This window comes from Hesperophylax consimilis, chromosome 4, assembly GCF_061612785.1.
Source record: "Hesperophylax consimilis isolate HC1 chromosome 4, BYU_Hcon_1.0, whole genome shotgun sequence".
NCBI classification, from domain to species: Eukaryota; Metazoa; Arthropoda; class Insecta; order Trichoptera; family Limnephilidae; genus Hesperophylax; species Hesperophylax consimilis.
This window is the reverse complement of record NC_142839.1, coordinates 27,091,418-27,109,385: the sequence shown is the minus strand read 5'-3', so window position 1 is coordinate 27,109,385 and position 17,968 is coordinate 27,091,418. Positions and strand designations below refer to the sequence as shown.

The window sequence follows — 17,968 nt, the reverse complement described above, 5'->3', positions numbered from 1 at the left end:
CCAACCCGCGGAGCCCACTCACGCTGCTAGAAAGTTTGGTACGGCGAGATACCTATTTAATATTTATTTACATGACGGCTGTCGCGCGGAGAGGTGCACCTGTGACGTCCGTTTCGTTATGTTAATTATAAATTGTTCAACAATTGCCTCATTCCTAATTATAACCACTTTACAGAAAGGCAACGTATCAAACGGTTAGGTCAATTCAATTTCAATCGAGAACATTATGCCAGAAGTTGTAACAAAAAATATCCCGTCTATCTGTCAACGTAGTGAAGTGGCTGTAAAAAGTTCAAACGTCACTTTGAGGCAGCGCAGTTTTGGTTAAAGCTATCTTCGTGAATAGATAAGGTTTTGTTGTGATTTGAAAAGTGTTTGGTGCTTTTTATTCTGTGTTTAGTGGTCGGTAGGGTTGTGATAACAAACATGTGATGTGCAACGTTTTTCTGTGATGCATTTGTCCGTGTTGTGCTTGTTGATACTTTCGACAGAAGGGCGCAACGCTGATCTTGACATCGGAGGAGGCTCTGAGGCAGGATGCGTACCAAAACATGAACCTGGATGTAGAAAGCTTGGTAATGTATATTTCTGTTTGTCATTGTCAAGTTCAATGGTCTGGTGGCTTATGATTCATTCAGCCTGACAGGGATTGTTTCTTGTTTCGCGGCAAAGCAAGGTAAACAACGGCAGCACCTACAGGGTGTTTACAGTTTTTCCATGTTTGTGATTGTTATCCATTATTTCAACCGATATTTCGTCAGTTCTCTCCAGGTCGTTAACTCGTCTCATTTATTGGCTAACGACATCGTCTTCAATAATCTTTACTTGCATGAATATGATTTTTTGATTTCACTAATCAACACGAGGTAAATAATATACCTACTGAATAATCTCAAAATACGACTGAACACGTACGGCTTATTGTATATTATGTGAATATGAATAGCCTCATGTTCATGACAGTCGTGATTCGATAAATAATTAATGCACACGCAATCTATTCAACAAACTATGTATGTACTTGTAGTTTATATAGTATTTTGATTCAATTCATAGGATTACTACTTATGTAGGTACTTATTTAAAACATTTGAGACCTAATTCAATGTAGGTAAGTACTAATATGTAATATTATCAATAATAACACCCTGATACCCCCAAATGCTTTGTTTACAGGTTATGCAACGTGAACTAATTATTGTGAAATGCATATTTATGGATAAATCTCTAAAAGGAAGTAGAAAATTCACTGACTCCGATAAACACGACATAGACACAATGTCGATTACCATTGCCATAGTTAGCAGTGCTTTCTTTTTCCCACTCCTAACTATCTGAACATTTTTTAAATTAATTCATAGTATAATAAGCACGGAATGATTGTCATCATTTAAATTATAATTATAATTTCTTGAATAATGAACGTAATATTTTCCTTGCTCGAAAATGATTATTTTACTCTTGTTCTGAATAAAATAGATTACGCCTTTTAGTCGAGCAATAATGGCTCTAATCATCAGGTTTAATGTTCAACTAAGAATCGTGGTTTTTGCGGTTTGAAGATAATAACTGTCTTTGTACAAGTAAATGATTATGAAAAAAGTGTGCCTACACATTTGGTCATGGTATTTAATGCTGCCATTTTACAAATATGAAGAATATGAACTGCAATAAACATAAATAATAATATGCACATAAGGGCCCGTTCCCACTTCCGTTTTCAAATCGGGGGCGGGTCCCGTTTTAAAATCGGATGCCCTAGTGGCTGTAGTGGATGTATGGAGCTGTTCACACTTGTCCGACACGATTTGAAAACGGATCCGACATTTTTTGTCGGATGGCTCGCCTACGCAGCGCGTCCGTTTTCAAATCGTGTCGGCACACGCTCGCTCATAGTGTTGTATGGAGCTGTTCACACTTGCCGTCCAGTCGTTCCGGCAGAGTCCCCGCCAAACCCCGACCCCTCCCCGCCCGCTCCCTGTCGCAAGGAAGCAGGCACACTGCGTGCTTGTATTTGGTTATTTTGTTAAGTAAATAAATCAAAACTACAATAATGGATAAGGAAATAAATCCCGAAAATTTAATACCACTGGTCGAAGAAAGAGTATGGTAATATTTTATCTTTAACTAAATAAAAACAAAACACTTGGTGTACACAACTTTTGTACATCAAAATTTTTATGTTATTTTATTTAAGTTTACTTTTTTTTAAATTTTAAAGCTTTAATGAGATGCACGGAAGAGCGTATTAGTTAAATAAACACATAATAAAAAATATTTGAGTGTTTATTGTTTTCTTACTTTAAAATATCGATAGCCTTTCTTCAGGACAAATGCACTTTCTCAATTTTGTATTTTGATATGTTAAGCTCTCTGAAACTCATTCCAGTAGATGGTTAAAGGAAGTGATAGACATTCTCTTAAGCCATTAAGCGCCCTTGAGGTGATTTTTCATGGTGAAAACGGCGCTATATAAATAATCCATTCATTATTATTCTAAAATAATTAAAGAACTTTAGTTCATCACTTCTTAACTCACCAATTAACACTTGGAAAATTCCTACAGAAAATCATTCGGCTATGATTGGGTGTACTCAAAATTTTCTTTTCACTTTTTTCCTTCTATTTAATAAGTACCACATGACAACAAGAGCTTCATCGTCGTCCATTGCGCACCATTACTGAATAATGAGCAAATAACATGTTTTTGGTGAATCGACAATTATTTTTTTTCGTAGAGTATGGTCCGTTTTTAAAACGGTAGTGTGAACAGGGCCATTGGCCGTCCGTTTTGAAAACGGGACCCGCCTCCGATTTGAAAACGGAAGTGGGAACGGGCCCTTACACATAATAAGTGGCACTCTCCCGGTAGGCATAATATTATATTAGTAGCAACATCTATTGGACCATGTTTATTTCAAAGAAATAGAATCTACCACTGTCGTTTTAAAATTGACAAACAGATTTTTTTTATTATGTAGGTACCTATCACAATTATTCATTACAAAATTAAATTTAAAAATGAACTTCACTCTCTGAAAATAAAATTAGTATCTGAATTTTTAGTTTTCTGACCAGAGAACTTTTTTTTAATTTTTTTTTTATTCTTTATATTGGCTTTCACCCATTAAGAGTGATCTTGGCCATACATTACAACATTTTTCTTATTAATAAATACAACAAATTACAGGATAAAATTGACATGATTGACAAAACAACATTGATAAAACAACATAACATAACATAACGTAACATAAATAAACCAAAAATAACATAAATATAACATAAGCATAACATAACATAAACATAACATACTTAACATAAATGGTACAGAGCTGGTAACAGTAGATTATCACAAAATTATAAAAATAGGAACCTGTGTACAATATAAGTGGGCGCTTTTCGTTATTAAACCAAAGATTTTTCTAAAATTAGTAGCGTTTTTCAAAAATAGAATTTTGAAATTGGCAATCATATAAACAAACACAGCATATGGGAGTAAACAAATGTGATTATAAAACATAAAGATAAACATAACACAAACATACTATGAACATAACATAAACATATCATAACATAACATGCACATAACATATCATAGACCAGAGAACTTGGATTTTGCCTTGTAGTCAATGACATTATCCTTGGCGGAATCGTGCGGGCTTGCAAAAAACTATTGTTACGTAGTTATATTGATCTCTTTTTGTCTCTGTAAATCTTTCCTGGTTCACTTTTGCTTGTAGTCTGTTGTTCCGGTCTATTTTTGTCTTTGTGATGTTTTCCTAGAGGTTCTAGCACGGATGATCGATAAAGCCCTACGTCAATACGATATTGACTAAATCCGTCATCTATGGTCAGATAGCGATATTTGCGAGCACGGTCAGAATATGATTCCTACAGTCAGTCGACAGAAGCCGCTGCATTTAGCGCGATTTACATGGTGTCGGATAAGCACGACTTTTGGGATAATGTCGTTAGTTATGTAAAAGGGCTATTGATATTTTCTAGATTAATTAAATTAGTTATAATTTTTGAAGCACGCGTCGCCCTAAGCACATTTTGAAGACAATTACGACAAAAAATATTTTAAATCGTTGCCTAAAATGATTTGGATTATTGCATCTGCTCGGAATATCTGCTGCGCTTCAAACGGACATTCCCGAACAAATTCAAAATGGAACATTAAAAATATCGTTGACCGTTTTCGTGGATCGCTAATTCAGTCGAATGCAGGTTTTCCCTTTATTGTGGGAAATTTTCCCTTGCATTTCCCCATTCCATAAAAAAATGACTTGAAAAGTTTTAGTACACACGGATTAATATAGATTAGTTTTTAATATAAATTGTGTGATGCCTACATCCTTTAATACTAAAATACTAGAGCCACCATAAAATGTGGCTTGAAAACGTTCGATATTGCAACGTTGATTTTACAAATAATTTACCGATATTGTCTTTCCCGGAATGTAATGTTTGTGTAAAATATCTGTATTTAAATTAAACATAAATATGAAACAAATACAAAAAAAACTTTTTCAATTCTTATCAATTCAACAACTAGTTTTCAGGTACACTAGAATTCACAACTACAAAACTTTACACATATATAACGGAAAAATTTATAATATATTTATTTTTTTGAATCACCAATAAACGGAGATAATAGATAGATTTAATTGTCAAATTATAATAATTACACATTTATTTTCACAGCCCTATAATTTTCACATGAAACCTGACACTCTTTTATTTCAAACTAGCTGAACCCCGCCACACATTGCTGTGGCTCAGTATGTCTGTGCAGACATAGAAACAATAGCGCGTGTTGCTTTTACGTTAAAACAGATGACACTGTTTTAAAAAAGCAGGTTTATCCAACAGATAGCGCTGTTTATCAAAAAAACCTGTTTTTACCTGTCACAGGTGACGTCTGTGTAATATAGGTATATAAAAACACGCGTATTCGAATGCAAAGTTGTGTCAAAATTTCAAAGCAATTGGTGAAGAACTTGGAGATTTAAAATTTTGAAAAAACAAACATTTACATATACGAGTATACATAATATACTCGGTAACAATACTATCCCGGCATACATCGCTAATATGTACCTACTAAAAAGAGACTAACCGTTGCGCATAGTGTTACGTACTTGCATTACTTTCTAGCGCTAATCGACCTTAGATATACATATAGATATATAGATATGTCTATTTCTCGCGAGGGAAGCTCTCACACACCCAGTAAAGTGCATAAGGTACACCATAATTATTAATTTACACCTAGTATAAAGGTGGGTTTATTGCTCATCTACCTAGATTTATGGCGGGAATAAAATTATGTTGCGGTATTCCCGCATATCGTAAATTTTTTTAATAAAGTTGCCACAGGTTTGGGGAACGAGGAGCAGCTAGTAAGGGTGAACATAAAGTGCCTCTTTATCTTGAAGGTGAAGTTTGTGTACCTGTATGTATTCATATATTTTTAATAAAGTTCGCATGGCAAATTCAGCTGTTCAATTTGAATATTTCTTTCGTCGATTACTGTACTTAAAAAACTGTGCGATATTATATAATGAGCCTCTTGCAAGCATTTTTAATTGACTGTGAATAGATTTTTTTTACATGCAAAAAGCAGCACTTATAATGTAATAGAAATACAAGTTTTTATCACTGTAATCATGTCTAATTTATTATTCTTTATTTATTTTTTTATAAAACTCTATACTAAATGTTTTTTTATAATATAGCAACACGTGGCGGGGCTTTGAAATTTGACGCCTAACATTCAAATCTGACAATGAAATGCTGGCATTATTTTTACGAAATTGTAAACATGATTTAAAATATATATTTTTTACACATATGAACTTGAGATTTATTAATATATAGTATTCCAATCCATATATTAAAAAAAATATTACTCATAGGTTATGTTATATATACCTACGTCTTTTTACAAAAAAAAAATCATTTACATACAGCAAAAATGAGTCCACGTGGCGTCCATTTTTTTTTATTCACTTATGGCTATTAAAAAGTCAATCAAGTTCATGTACTAAACACCTATGCCAGTGACATCGACTGCAAAGAAACACAACTTCCGAAAGTCGTCGGACAACTGACTGTTTGGGCCAATTGTTTGCGTATTTATTGGGTTCGACTTCAACAATTTCTGCACGTGTTAATGTGGAGCAATTTTTCTTATATCTAAATAGAAATACGATAAGGCATCACAGCGCCGAGAATTAATTACTAAGTTCCCACAGTTTGTCGTGCGAGTAATTCATCCTTGAACTGGCGATATGACACGTGTGCGGTGATTAAAAATCTTATCATCGTACGAGACAAGCCTCAAAGGAGTCGGCATCGTAAAATGTGTGACATCAGACAAATATTATTTTTCTTGATTATTTAATAATTATTTAGGTATATCCATCTGCTGTCCGGTACAGTTCACTTTTCTAATTTATAAAATAATTCTAAAATGTTACGTTTTAAAAAAATACTAGAAGCCTTAGAAATATATAAAGTTTTCCAGAGTTGAAAACTAAATGTCAGCGCAAGTGGCTCATTATTATAATCACAATGTAATGTGTAGACCGACACGCTTAATTACTTGCATAATTATCAGAGTTTGTTATAATAACGTTACGTTGTTTTGTTATTTGTTTTGTCGGCTGCCGTGCAACATGTTCCCTTGTATCAACAGTTATATTTAACGAATCTGTTTTCACATGTTGTGTTGGACACGACCAAATTGGAACGGCAAAATAATTTATTTATTTGTAAGAAACAAACAATAATAATAAAACGTAGATAGGATATACGTATGAAGTTAATTAAATACCAACAATGTTTCATGTGCTTAGAGGTAGGAGTTTTAATGTGTCTTAAAACTAATTCGTAGGTAAAGGGGAGATGAAGAGGAATTTAGGAAATGATTAGGAAGGTGTTTCTGATACATTCCATACGTGCGTATTAATTTATGATCGTACGCGTTACTTTTGTTCGCTATTTCTGAAGGTTATTGCTAAGAATGTCTACAATGTGGAATTTTGTTTTATACTCTACACATTTACGGGGAATTGGATATTTTCTTCTAATGTTGGTTCTACATGTGGGCAGATGAAAAAAGTCAGTTTGTCGTGTTGATCTTGACAATATATGATAATTTTTTTTAATTATTGGCAAGCTCAGGCGAGTTCAGGCCATTATTCAGATTTTGAAATAAAAAAAAGATTTGATGACAAAAATGAACAGCGTGTATGAAGGGAGTTAAATATGTGAAATTTAATGGATTCGGTGTATTTAAAAAAAATAAGTTTAGTTATAATTTATGGATTTAAAAAATATCTGTAAATTCTTTCGATTTTTTCAATTTGGGATTGACAGAAAGAATACGATACAAGAGACAATACGATATTGACGAAATACGTCATCTATGGTCAGATATGACAGTCAGCAGACAAAAGCCGCTGCTGTCAATATGCACAACTTTTTGGATAATGATTGTCGTGCAAAATAACTGGCTTATTAATTAATGGGGATGAACTAACTAAACTCTTAGAACTGAAATAAATCGTTACACGATCCATAGACTTTTATTCATCTAAGATGTGATCAATTGATTCCGTTCCACCATCGATAAACAATAGATGTTAATTATTTGTCAACTTATGACTTATGATTAATGACCTCATGAACTATCCCTTTTGTAGTGTCAAAAAGTACATGCGGACTGCCAATGTACATTTAAGGCGATGCACTACGTCGTGTAATATTTTAAATCGAGCCGTTACCAATAACACCCCTTGCGTAGATGACGATATAAGGTTTAAATTCCCGCTTAACACCATCCGCCTGTTTTGATTTATGCAAGAAAAAAACATGGCCAAAAAGTGCCTTTTATTTAATTTTGTGGATGTTCAGCAATAAATATTTAATTTTTTTCAGATCATTTTATAAATAACTTAATTTTCCACATTATACAATAAAATCCTAACCGAAAATGGGTTCATAAGTAGGAGATTTTCAACTTTAAAGCAGTTTTCATAGACCTTATACATTATTTTTTATGAACTTATAAAAAGACTTATCTAAAAAATACTCGATTGTTTCAAAGGCCAAGATGTACTCTACTCGCAGTATTTAATTAAAGCATCTGAAACATTTCTAGGCGACCAAATTTTCAAACCAAAAACACATGATTTTACATTACTACGTAGTGCATCGTCTTAAGTTAATATTTCAATTCGATGTTGTCTAATTATTTGTATTTTTAACTTTTACGTAGCCGTCTGACGTTTAGGGGTGACAATTCATAGATAGATGCGCCAGTGTTGCCAGCGTATATCGAATTCTGATTGATTGCGTTATCAACATCGGTCTGGATATCAATAGTACGACCGTGCTCGGGAAATATTGTAAAGTTATCGATTTCACTGTGCTAGACCCGGAGATCTGAAGATCTGGTTACCAGTGTTTCACAGAATTCAAATATCATTCAAGCCTCAGTAAATAAATAGTCAATCGAGACCTAGTTATAGAAGTCTCCGCCACACAATGGGCTGAAAATCGCCTTTCATAGACATAGAGACTTGAATTTTCAAGGGTATTTTTTTTGGCTAGAAATGGATTCTGCTGATCATTACTATGCTATAAAATTTTGTACGAAGCAATTGCGTGTACAAATGAAGCAGTTATCATTTTTTAAGAAAAAATTGTTAAAGCATTAAAATGAATCATCAACATAAAAAAGTTTTTTTTTCAACTTGAGGATTTTAAAAAAAAAATCGTAAGTTGTGCCACAATACGAAGTTTGTCAAAAAATACAAATAAATAGTAGTACAGTGAAACCTCCATCTATCGTTCCTCGAATAATCGTTTTCCCGGATGTATCATTTATTTCTTCTAGTCCGAATTCATTTCATACAAAAATAGATCGCATCGATCGTTTCTATGTCCACCATTTTCCTGCATTCATCGTAGGAATTACGTCGCGTATTTGACATATTTTGTCTGTGTTGAAACGGCGCCAGACGGCACTCGTTACGATGCGCGAAACTTCTAATAGAGAAAGAGAAAGAATAACAGTTTGTCGCCGCCGTCAGTCGCTAGTTGTCGTCAGTTTTTAACGAAAAATTTTATTGTTCATAGACAACTGTGCAGCGCACCCAACTGAGACGACATTTTTGAAGAATGTAAAAGTTATTTTTTATCCTGCAAACTGTACGAGCGTTTTGCAACCATTAGATATGGGAATTATCAAATGTTTCAAAGGATTTTATCGGAAACAACTTGTGCAGAAAGCTGTGTGTTTGATGGATTCGGGCACTTCAGTAAATAAGGCAACTTTAAAGATTGACATTCTACAAGCGTTGCATTTCACATTGACTGCTTGGCGTCAGGTCAAACAGACAACAGTTGTAAACTGTTTCAACAAATGCGGTTACAATAGAGTGTCAGAATCTTTAGATGAACAACTAGAACACGTTGAGTTTTCTGAAGATGATTGGCTTAGATTAGATACTCAAACAAATTTTAACAATTTTGTTACTTTCGACGACAATATTCCAACGTGTGGGATAGAAACTATCGAAAGCTTGTGTGACGCAAGATTGACGGAGACAACAGAAGAGGTCGATATTGATGAAGAGGAGCCGCTGCCTGTACCTTCATTCTCAGAAGCATGCACACTCTTTGAAAGATTGAAAACTTTCTACTACGCATACTCAATATCTGATGCCGAAAAAAATATCATTTGCAAAGCTGAAAATATACTATTGACTTGCGGAAATAAAACAGTAAAAAAACAAATGTCCATGAAAGATTATGTATTTACAATGCAATAAACTTTAAACAAATTTTGGTTCTGTTTAGCTTTGTATTTTTTTAAATAAATACATTTATTTACATATAAAACTTATTTTCTTCTTATAATTTTAATCTACCAACGGTTATGCAGATTGGAGGAAGGTATCTTTACTGGATCGTATCTCCTTGTGTTTTGTCTTCTTAATCCCGCATTCATTGTTTTCCCGCATTCATCGTTTATTTCAATAGGTCCCTTTAAAACCAATAGATAGAGGTTTCACTATCTGTGTGTAAGGATAAAATGGCCAATCTTATGATTCCAGAGATAGCCTCATTTTTAATGTCAGTGCCATACAAATTTTTCTTTAAAAAAATGATAACTCCTTCATTTGTACACGCAATTGCTTCGTACGAAATTTTGTAGCATAGTAATGATCAGCAGAATCCATTTCTAGCCAAAAAAATACCCTTGAAAATTCATGTCTCTATCTCTATGAAAGGCAATTTTCAGCCCACTGTGCGCCACTTTGATAGTCCGTGCAATTTGGTTATAGCTCGGCATGCTTCTAGGCTATACCTACAACGTTAATGACGTTACGAGCGAAAAATAATAGCTAAAAAAACCGTTCACATTTCGTGACATCAGAATTCACAGAGTTTTTGCTGCTTCAGACGAACTGAATATGTATATAGTTTTATAGCCTTACAGTTCAGATTGGTCTCTTGTTTGATTATTATTGTAATTTAAGCACATATTGTGATACAAGAGAACGACTGGTTTTGGATTAACAGCTGTATTGTGTTTGGTTCATTTTTATTGAGATTCCTTCTACAACCTTGGCCTCATCGAGCTCCAACATTCGGAAATGTTATTTCCAACTCTGAAATAATATTCTAATACGCATTCATTCCTTCATATGAATGGCGTATTGGTGCCGACTGTCCACCTTTAGTTTGCCGTGGGAGTAACGTTTTAGGAGATGATCAAGCCGACATGACGCCATTGTTAATCGCGCATCCCGTAAATTGTGATTCCTGAACTGTTGATTGAAGTATCAATCTTTACAAGAAAATGTAGACATTAAAAAAATAACTAAACATTTTCATTATATCAGTTAATCAATGAAGTTTGTTATTAGTTGTAAAAAATTCGTCGCGATTTAAAAATATTTTTATTCCTATAATTCACTAAGCAAGATACGACAAGATACGTCTCCTTGGAATGCTTTATGATGACGTACGTAGGAGTTCTGCCTGGGACTACCACAAGGATCCGCAATACAGGTGGCGACCACTGACGAGATAGTACCGGCATTGGAAATTGCAGTAGGTACCTATTTAATTTACTCGGAAATTTTTTTAAACATTCCACAGCCTAAAATGGAAACAAATCGCAAACCTTCCGCGGCCACCGCACACATTCTAATTCTGCCTCCGCCTGAGGTTAGGCGCCTAACCGCCTACATTGTTTCACCGGAGGTGTCCTCTATTATTTCGTGTGTTGATTGCTCATTCTTGTTGGTACGGTGAATATAATTACTAGCGTGATTCATAATTCATACGTCATAGGTAACCGGCCATCGCACCATGTTCTCGAAGCAAGGTAAACTTCAGATGGTGCACACAGTCTGTATGTTTTTAGAAATAAAAGGAGGGCGCTGGGCGTTATAATTGCTATAAAATAGCAACACCAAGATGGTTCAAAAGTAAAATGATGTTACTCAATAAACACTATGGTTTCAAATGCATTTTTTTCTCACATTTTGTATATTCTACGTGGTTTTAATAATTTTGTGGCAATTTCCTAAATATACATAATTTTATAAGGTAATTTTAACATTATCATTTTATTATGGATAATTTGTACAGCGTCGTTTTTTTGAAAAATCACGGTAAGGGCACTGTACCTATGACTTCCTAGGTTCTATCCAATTGTTTACAAACATGTACAGAAAACATTTTTACCTGGTATCCAGTGGCGGCTCGTGACTTTTTGGTGTACTAGAGAGCTATATTACAAAAAATGTCATTATTGATGTTGTAGCTGAAAACGATTTTTTATTTTTAATTCGAAAATTCGTTTTTTTTGTATGAAGATTTTTAGGAAATTTCAGTTTGGCCGTGAATATATACGCCGTACATATTTCCTAAAAATCTTCATACAATAAATCGAATTTTCGAAAAAAAAAATTGTTCTACAACAACATCAAAATGCCATGTTCTGTAATATTAGCACTCTAGTACGCCCAACAGTCACGAGCCGCCACTGTTTGGCAGGTCACTTCAAATAAACAAACTTTTATTAAAAATCTGAGGCTTGTAAAAGATAAAACTTTGCAGAGGATTTCTACTTTATTAAAAAAAAACTGCACATTGCGTGATTTTAAAGTTGCTATTTTATCCTCAACTACTATTGATATTATTATTTTTAGAAGATTAGAGGCAAAAATAGAGTTGATAGATTAGGACTGAAGATTATAGTATAGGTCCTGACTTAGTATCTGGTGTGCGCTTTGGTTCCTTCAACCTTCCGATAGCTGACGAGCGAGATAATTGCACGGAAAGTGTTTTTTTTTGTACACATCAAATAAAATAATTTAATAAACTGAGTTATGCCGTTTTGCCTGTCAAATTCGGGAGCCGAAAAATAAATAGTAAAAAAATTTAGGTGCGGAAATATTTTTGCACATATTTCAAAAGACCCTGTATTCTTTTGAACTAAATGTGGGTTTCTACTTTCTATTTTACCTACAGTAATATTGAATACTAATAAATTATCAATTTAATTAAGTCACCACTTCCTTCCTGGAAACGTCAGATTTGAAATGTACATTTTATAGATGTTTGCACTTAGAGCGCACATTTCAATGTATTTATGCACACCGATAGTATCGAATGTTTCATAAATATATACAATACAGTGGTATTCAAAACAAAGTTATTTTATTTTAATTATTGTATTTATTAAATATGTTAATTTAAAAATAATTATTTTCTTCTAGTATCAGTACCTACTCAACCGTGAAAGTTCTATCGAAGCTCTATTACTATATTATTTTTGAGAAGCAACTGGTCAATAATAATAGAACATGAATAGAACCTTCACAGAACTTGAAGATCAACCTTGAAATTTGATGAGTTGTTCAAATTCTGTAAAACAACCCGTCCTATAATAACATTGTCGAATCAAATAGCGTCATTGATCCCTTCGGCACCGGTGCGTAGTCGGGATACACGCCAAACGCGCGCCCAACATTTGTATACGGTTGACATTTGTCACATGAGAACGGGTCGCTTCTACGATTCGTTCTTAAGTTCAACAGCTCGGCTGTGGAACGAACTGCCGGCCTCTGCGTTTCCTCCCTCCTACAACATGGGACTCTTCAAGACCCATGTTCACTCCATCCTCTCCACAAAAAGACCCTCCACACAGCATCCCCAAAGATGACATAGGCCCTGAGGGAAATTATTTTCTTCAGGGCCTCCTGTGTGGAGTTCATATATAAAAAAAAAAAATCACGAGTCTAAATTTAAATTATTATTATTTTATTATAAGAACTTGTTGAACATTTATACATATTTGTGATAATTCATCCGCCATGCTAGGGATGTCCCTGTGTTATAGCGGGTGATGAATAGAAGTGGTTGTAGAAGTAGCGATGGGTCCCAAAAGCGAAAAATTTAAAGGCGGTTCCATGATAAATCAACACATCTACAATTCAACACACCTTTAAAAGTGATATAAAGTAATTAGAAACGATAAAAAAAACCTAACCTACTTAACCCAGTTAATATATTTTTTTTGTTTCATCACTTTCCATGACTTTATATAACTTTTTAAAGATGTGATGAATTATCATTTTGATGATTTATCCGGTCACCGTTAAAGGCATCGACCAACAATACAGTTTATATACATATTATATCGACGCTTAAGGAGTAAAAAATGATGATGATTATTCTCGATGTCCATGGTTGTATCTTGGCCATCATAACCACCATAACTACCAAATTCAGAAGAGACCATAGCCCTCTGACGGGCATTTCCAAATGACGGCTTTTCGTGCGTGCTAAATAACTGCACGCAGCACGCGCACGTCAAAATGCCGAACTATCTCATGAGGAATGTGAAATTCCATTACCTTAAACATTTACATGGCGTTGGACAGGACGGAGTCAGTATTAAAATCATTATTAATTGGGATATTTTAAAATGATTACTTTTGTATGAAAAATATTTTGTTGATAGGTACTTAAGAGGAAGCTACAATCAAAAAATGTGTATATTCTTGGTATACCTTTATATCGTAGGTAATAGGCATTAAAATCGCTTGACACACGGAGTCTAGAAACGTTCGATTTCAAGCACAAAACTGGTTTTTATTTATTTTGTAAATAATTTTATAAAAAAGCAAAAATGTTAATCAAGTGAAACTGTCACAGATAATCTTAGCTATAATACTGTATTTTTAAAAGTTGTTTCCTTTATGCGTTCATACATTTCAATTGAAAAAAAAAATTTTTTTAGTAGTTTATATTTCTATTTTTTATTGAGTAATTTATTTTTTTATTTGTATTGTATTGAAGCGAAACGATAGGAAAACCTTCAATTTATCTAGAGCATATTTTTTGGTATTCATAATGTACACCAATTCGTTATAAAGATTAATCGAAATAGTGATTTGTCATTAAGCTTCGCCTTAACGTACATTTTTGTTAGATTTATTTATAGTAAAGACGGTGCACCACAGTTATACATACTTACAATTCTATTCTAATATATAACTGCCAAAATTTTTGAGTGGCTGTATCGACATACGACAGCATTGTGCATAACTTACGCTTTATTTGTTGGGTTAGGTTAGGTTAGGTTAGAACGCGAGATATGGCGAACGATACGCTGAAATAATTCAAGCCATGATGCGTATAGCGTAATGAGTCGCCTACCTAATTGAAAAAAGTATAGAACACCCTTAGGTTAGGTCAGGCGTAGGCATGTCGACACAGCCACGCAAAACATCCAGTTTTTTTAAAATTTGATTTATATTGTTTTAATATTCTGTGTTGACAGCATACACAGTTCAAAATGTAATTAAATTATTCAAAAACAATAAAAAATTCAATAACATTCTACCATTGGTCATAATACACGGAAAAACCTTACTGATATGAAGTATTGTTAATTTATTAAAAATCTGGTCAAATTATTCGTTTTCCTGTTAAAAACGGGACTGGAGGCCTATAACGAATGATTTGACAAATTTTATAACAAATCAGTAAAGCACGAATATGTTATGAGGAAGTCGAAACACGTGTTCTTAAAAATATTAATATAGTCGCATCTCGTCCATTATATTTATTCGGACATGGCCGTCTGCGTGAAAAACATAATATTTGTTCAGATATATTCTGAATGACTAATTTTTTTTGGGAAATAGTCATACAGTCACATTTTAACTGTATCTAGATTAAAAAAACGTACTTGTAAGGAGGTTTAAAAAATCATTAATGTTTGATCTGTCTTGGCTGGTGATGTGGTGATCCCAGAATCGGTGTCCAATTTATATTTAGCTTAATTTGTGTTCTGTCTAATGGCCATTGGAAGTGCATTGTTCTGCTGTGTTGCAAACTATTTAAATTTCTTTGGCCACATATTGTTTTAGCTAAAGGTATAAGTAGGAGATTTTGCCATTTGCATCTAGTATCGCGAGCAGTTTGGACATTGACATCAAATAGAGTTCTAGTGAAATGACACTAAACTGCGCTATATAAATTCCATGTTATTATTATTATTAGTGTTAGTATGCTTTGCATCTAGTACCGCGAGCAGTTTGGACATTGACATCAAATAGAGTTCTAGTGTTAGTATGCTTAGCATCTAGTATCGCGAGCAGTTTAGACATCGGCATCAAATAGAGTTCTATAGTTAGTATGATTTGCATCTAGTATCGCGAGCTTGGTCATTGACATCAAATAGAATTCTAGAGTTAGTATGCTTTGCTTCTAGTATCGCGAGCAGTTTGGACATTTACATCAAATAGAGTTCTAGAGTTAGTATGCTTATCTTCTAGTATCGCGAGCAGTTTGGACATTTACATCAAATAGAGTTCTAGAGTTAGTATGCTTATCTTCTAGTATCGCGAGCAGTTTGGACATTTACATCAAATAGAGTTCTAGAGTTAGTATGCTTATCTTCTAGTATCGCGAGCAGTTTGGACATTTACATCAAATAGAGTTCTAGAGTTAGTATGCTTATCTTCTAGTATCGCGAGCAGTTTGGACATTTACATCAAATAGAGTTCTAGAGTTAGTATGCTTATCTTCTAGTATCGCGAGCAGTTTGGACATTTACATCAAATAGAGTTCTAGAGTTAGTATGCTTATCTTCTAGTATCGCGAGCAGTTTGGACATTTACATCAAATAGAGTTCTAGAGTTAGTATTCTTTGCTTCTAGTATCGCGAGCAGTTTGGACATTTACATCAAATAGAGTTCTAGAGTTAGTATGCCTTTGGCGCAAAGTTGCCTAGTATCCAAAACATAGATTCTTGTAAAAATTTAGTCCGAATCTTTTCATCGGTAGTTTTGAAAGTATCTTTATAAATATTTCTGAGCTTTAAATATGGGATCAATGGTCTATAAAGAAAGTAATATTTGTTTCTGCAGAACAATCATGTAAAATTAAATTTAATTTAAGCGCGGCGCCTAACACAATTTTTTCGTCACAAGTACCTATCTACATTAGTGCAGTGTGGGAATTCACTGTTTATGTTCGGTTTAATTGTATTGAAAATTGATTATATTATTATTATTATAAAGTAATCTCCCTACCTGACGTCTGTAATTATACGATAGAGATTCTCTTCGAGAATTCTCTCAAGATGTAACGCCTCGAGAATTTACGTGGAAAAAATAATTATTACAACGTTTAAGAATCATGCAAAAGAAAAACTTCCTCACACTTCATGTGTTGATGAATTAATTGATTTCATTTAACATTGTCACGAACAACGAAGGACGGTGGGAAAATATCGCAAACACTGGAAAGATATATTCTTTTAAATAATTTTCTAGTAATTACTATCTTCTCGGATTCTCGGAGATTCAATTTATTTTTGGAAATTTCAAAAAATATTTAACAAATAATACGGCGACTTGAATTATTAAAAAAATGTGAACATATATTTAAAAACTTCATAGCTCAAGAAATGACGTAAAATCTGAAAATATTTGTGTAAATCTAGACATTCTGGAGAGAAAAAGCCGTGCAAATTTCATGAAGGGGGAGAGCTTACCGTTCTTGAGTTTTTTCTGATTCAACTTCAACACACAAATTTACGAATATGTTTATGGATAATAAGACTTATCCTCAATTCAGAATACAGACAGAATCTGAAATAATTTTTAATAGAGAGTAATACTTTTCCTTTCGTAGACCTCTCATGTTATATTATGCGAAAGTTACGAATATTCCCGAGTTACGAATAACCTGACAATATTTGCAAATCTCCTACTACCATCACAGAAAGCAGAAAATGTTGCTTGTGACGTGATGGAGGACTTAGCCAGTCGAGGAATTGAACTCACACGACACGACGTCTGGGTGGGACGCGATTCCAACTCAGCCATGTACAATGCTGTTTTTCGTTGAAGTTAATTTTTAGGTTTTCCGAGTGTGTTGCGGTTCGCATTTCAATGTCTTACCCCGGCCCTGCCCGTGTGAAATGCAAAGAAAAAGTATCGCGGCCAGAACCAGCGAGGAAAATGTCAAAGCGTGCGTCCCATCTAGGTCGTGCGTGCTGTCACTAGTCAACAGTCAACTTTATGTGGGTTACTGTCACCCGTCACCATAATCTATGGTATTCCGTGTTCCTGGTAGATCAGTTGTAACGTCTCCCTCTTTCTCACTAACGTCCATCTAAAAATACCACGAAATGTAGATTTAATCGATGATCTTGGCGATAATATCACGAAATACAGATTTAATAAAAAAACACTTTGTAATACACCACTTTTTATTTTGAATCAATAATGACAGCCAACCTGGTTTCGCTTATCTCAAGCTTCATCAGGGCTTATTATGTTAACTTATACTATGTTTTTTTCAATTAATATATAATGTCACACCCTAAAGTGTTTGCTTCCTTCGAAAATAC

At 34.0% G+C, this 17,968-nt stretch overlaps 1 protein-coding gene across 2 annotated transcripts in view; it reads left to right on the top strand.

Moving 5' to 3' along the window:
- Positions 1-17,968, top strand: part of Rgl (Ral guanine nucleotide dissociation stimulator-like) — a 164,403-nt gene continuing 146,435 nt past the window's right edge. Inside the window, exon 1 of one of the 2 annotated variants that reach the window (XM_089651595.1) lies at positions 1-575. In XM_089651595.1, the coding sequence (XP_089507721.1) occupies positions 552-575 (24 nt within the window). In that variant the 5' untranslated portion in view covers positions 1-551. Of the gene's footprint in view, positions 576-10,694; positions 11,140-17,968 lie in introns of those variants that run through there. The other variant, XM_089651594.1, reaches the window with a different exon arrangement.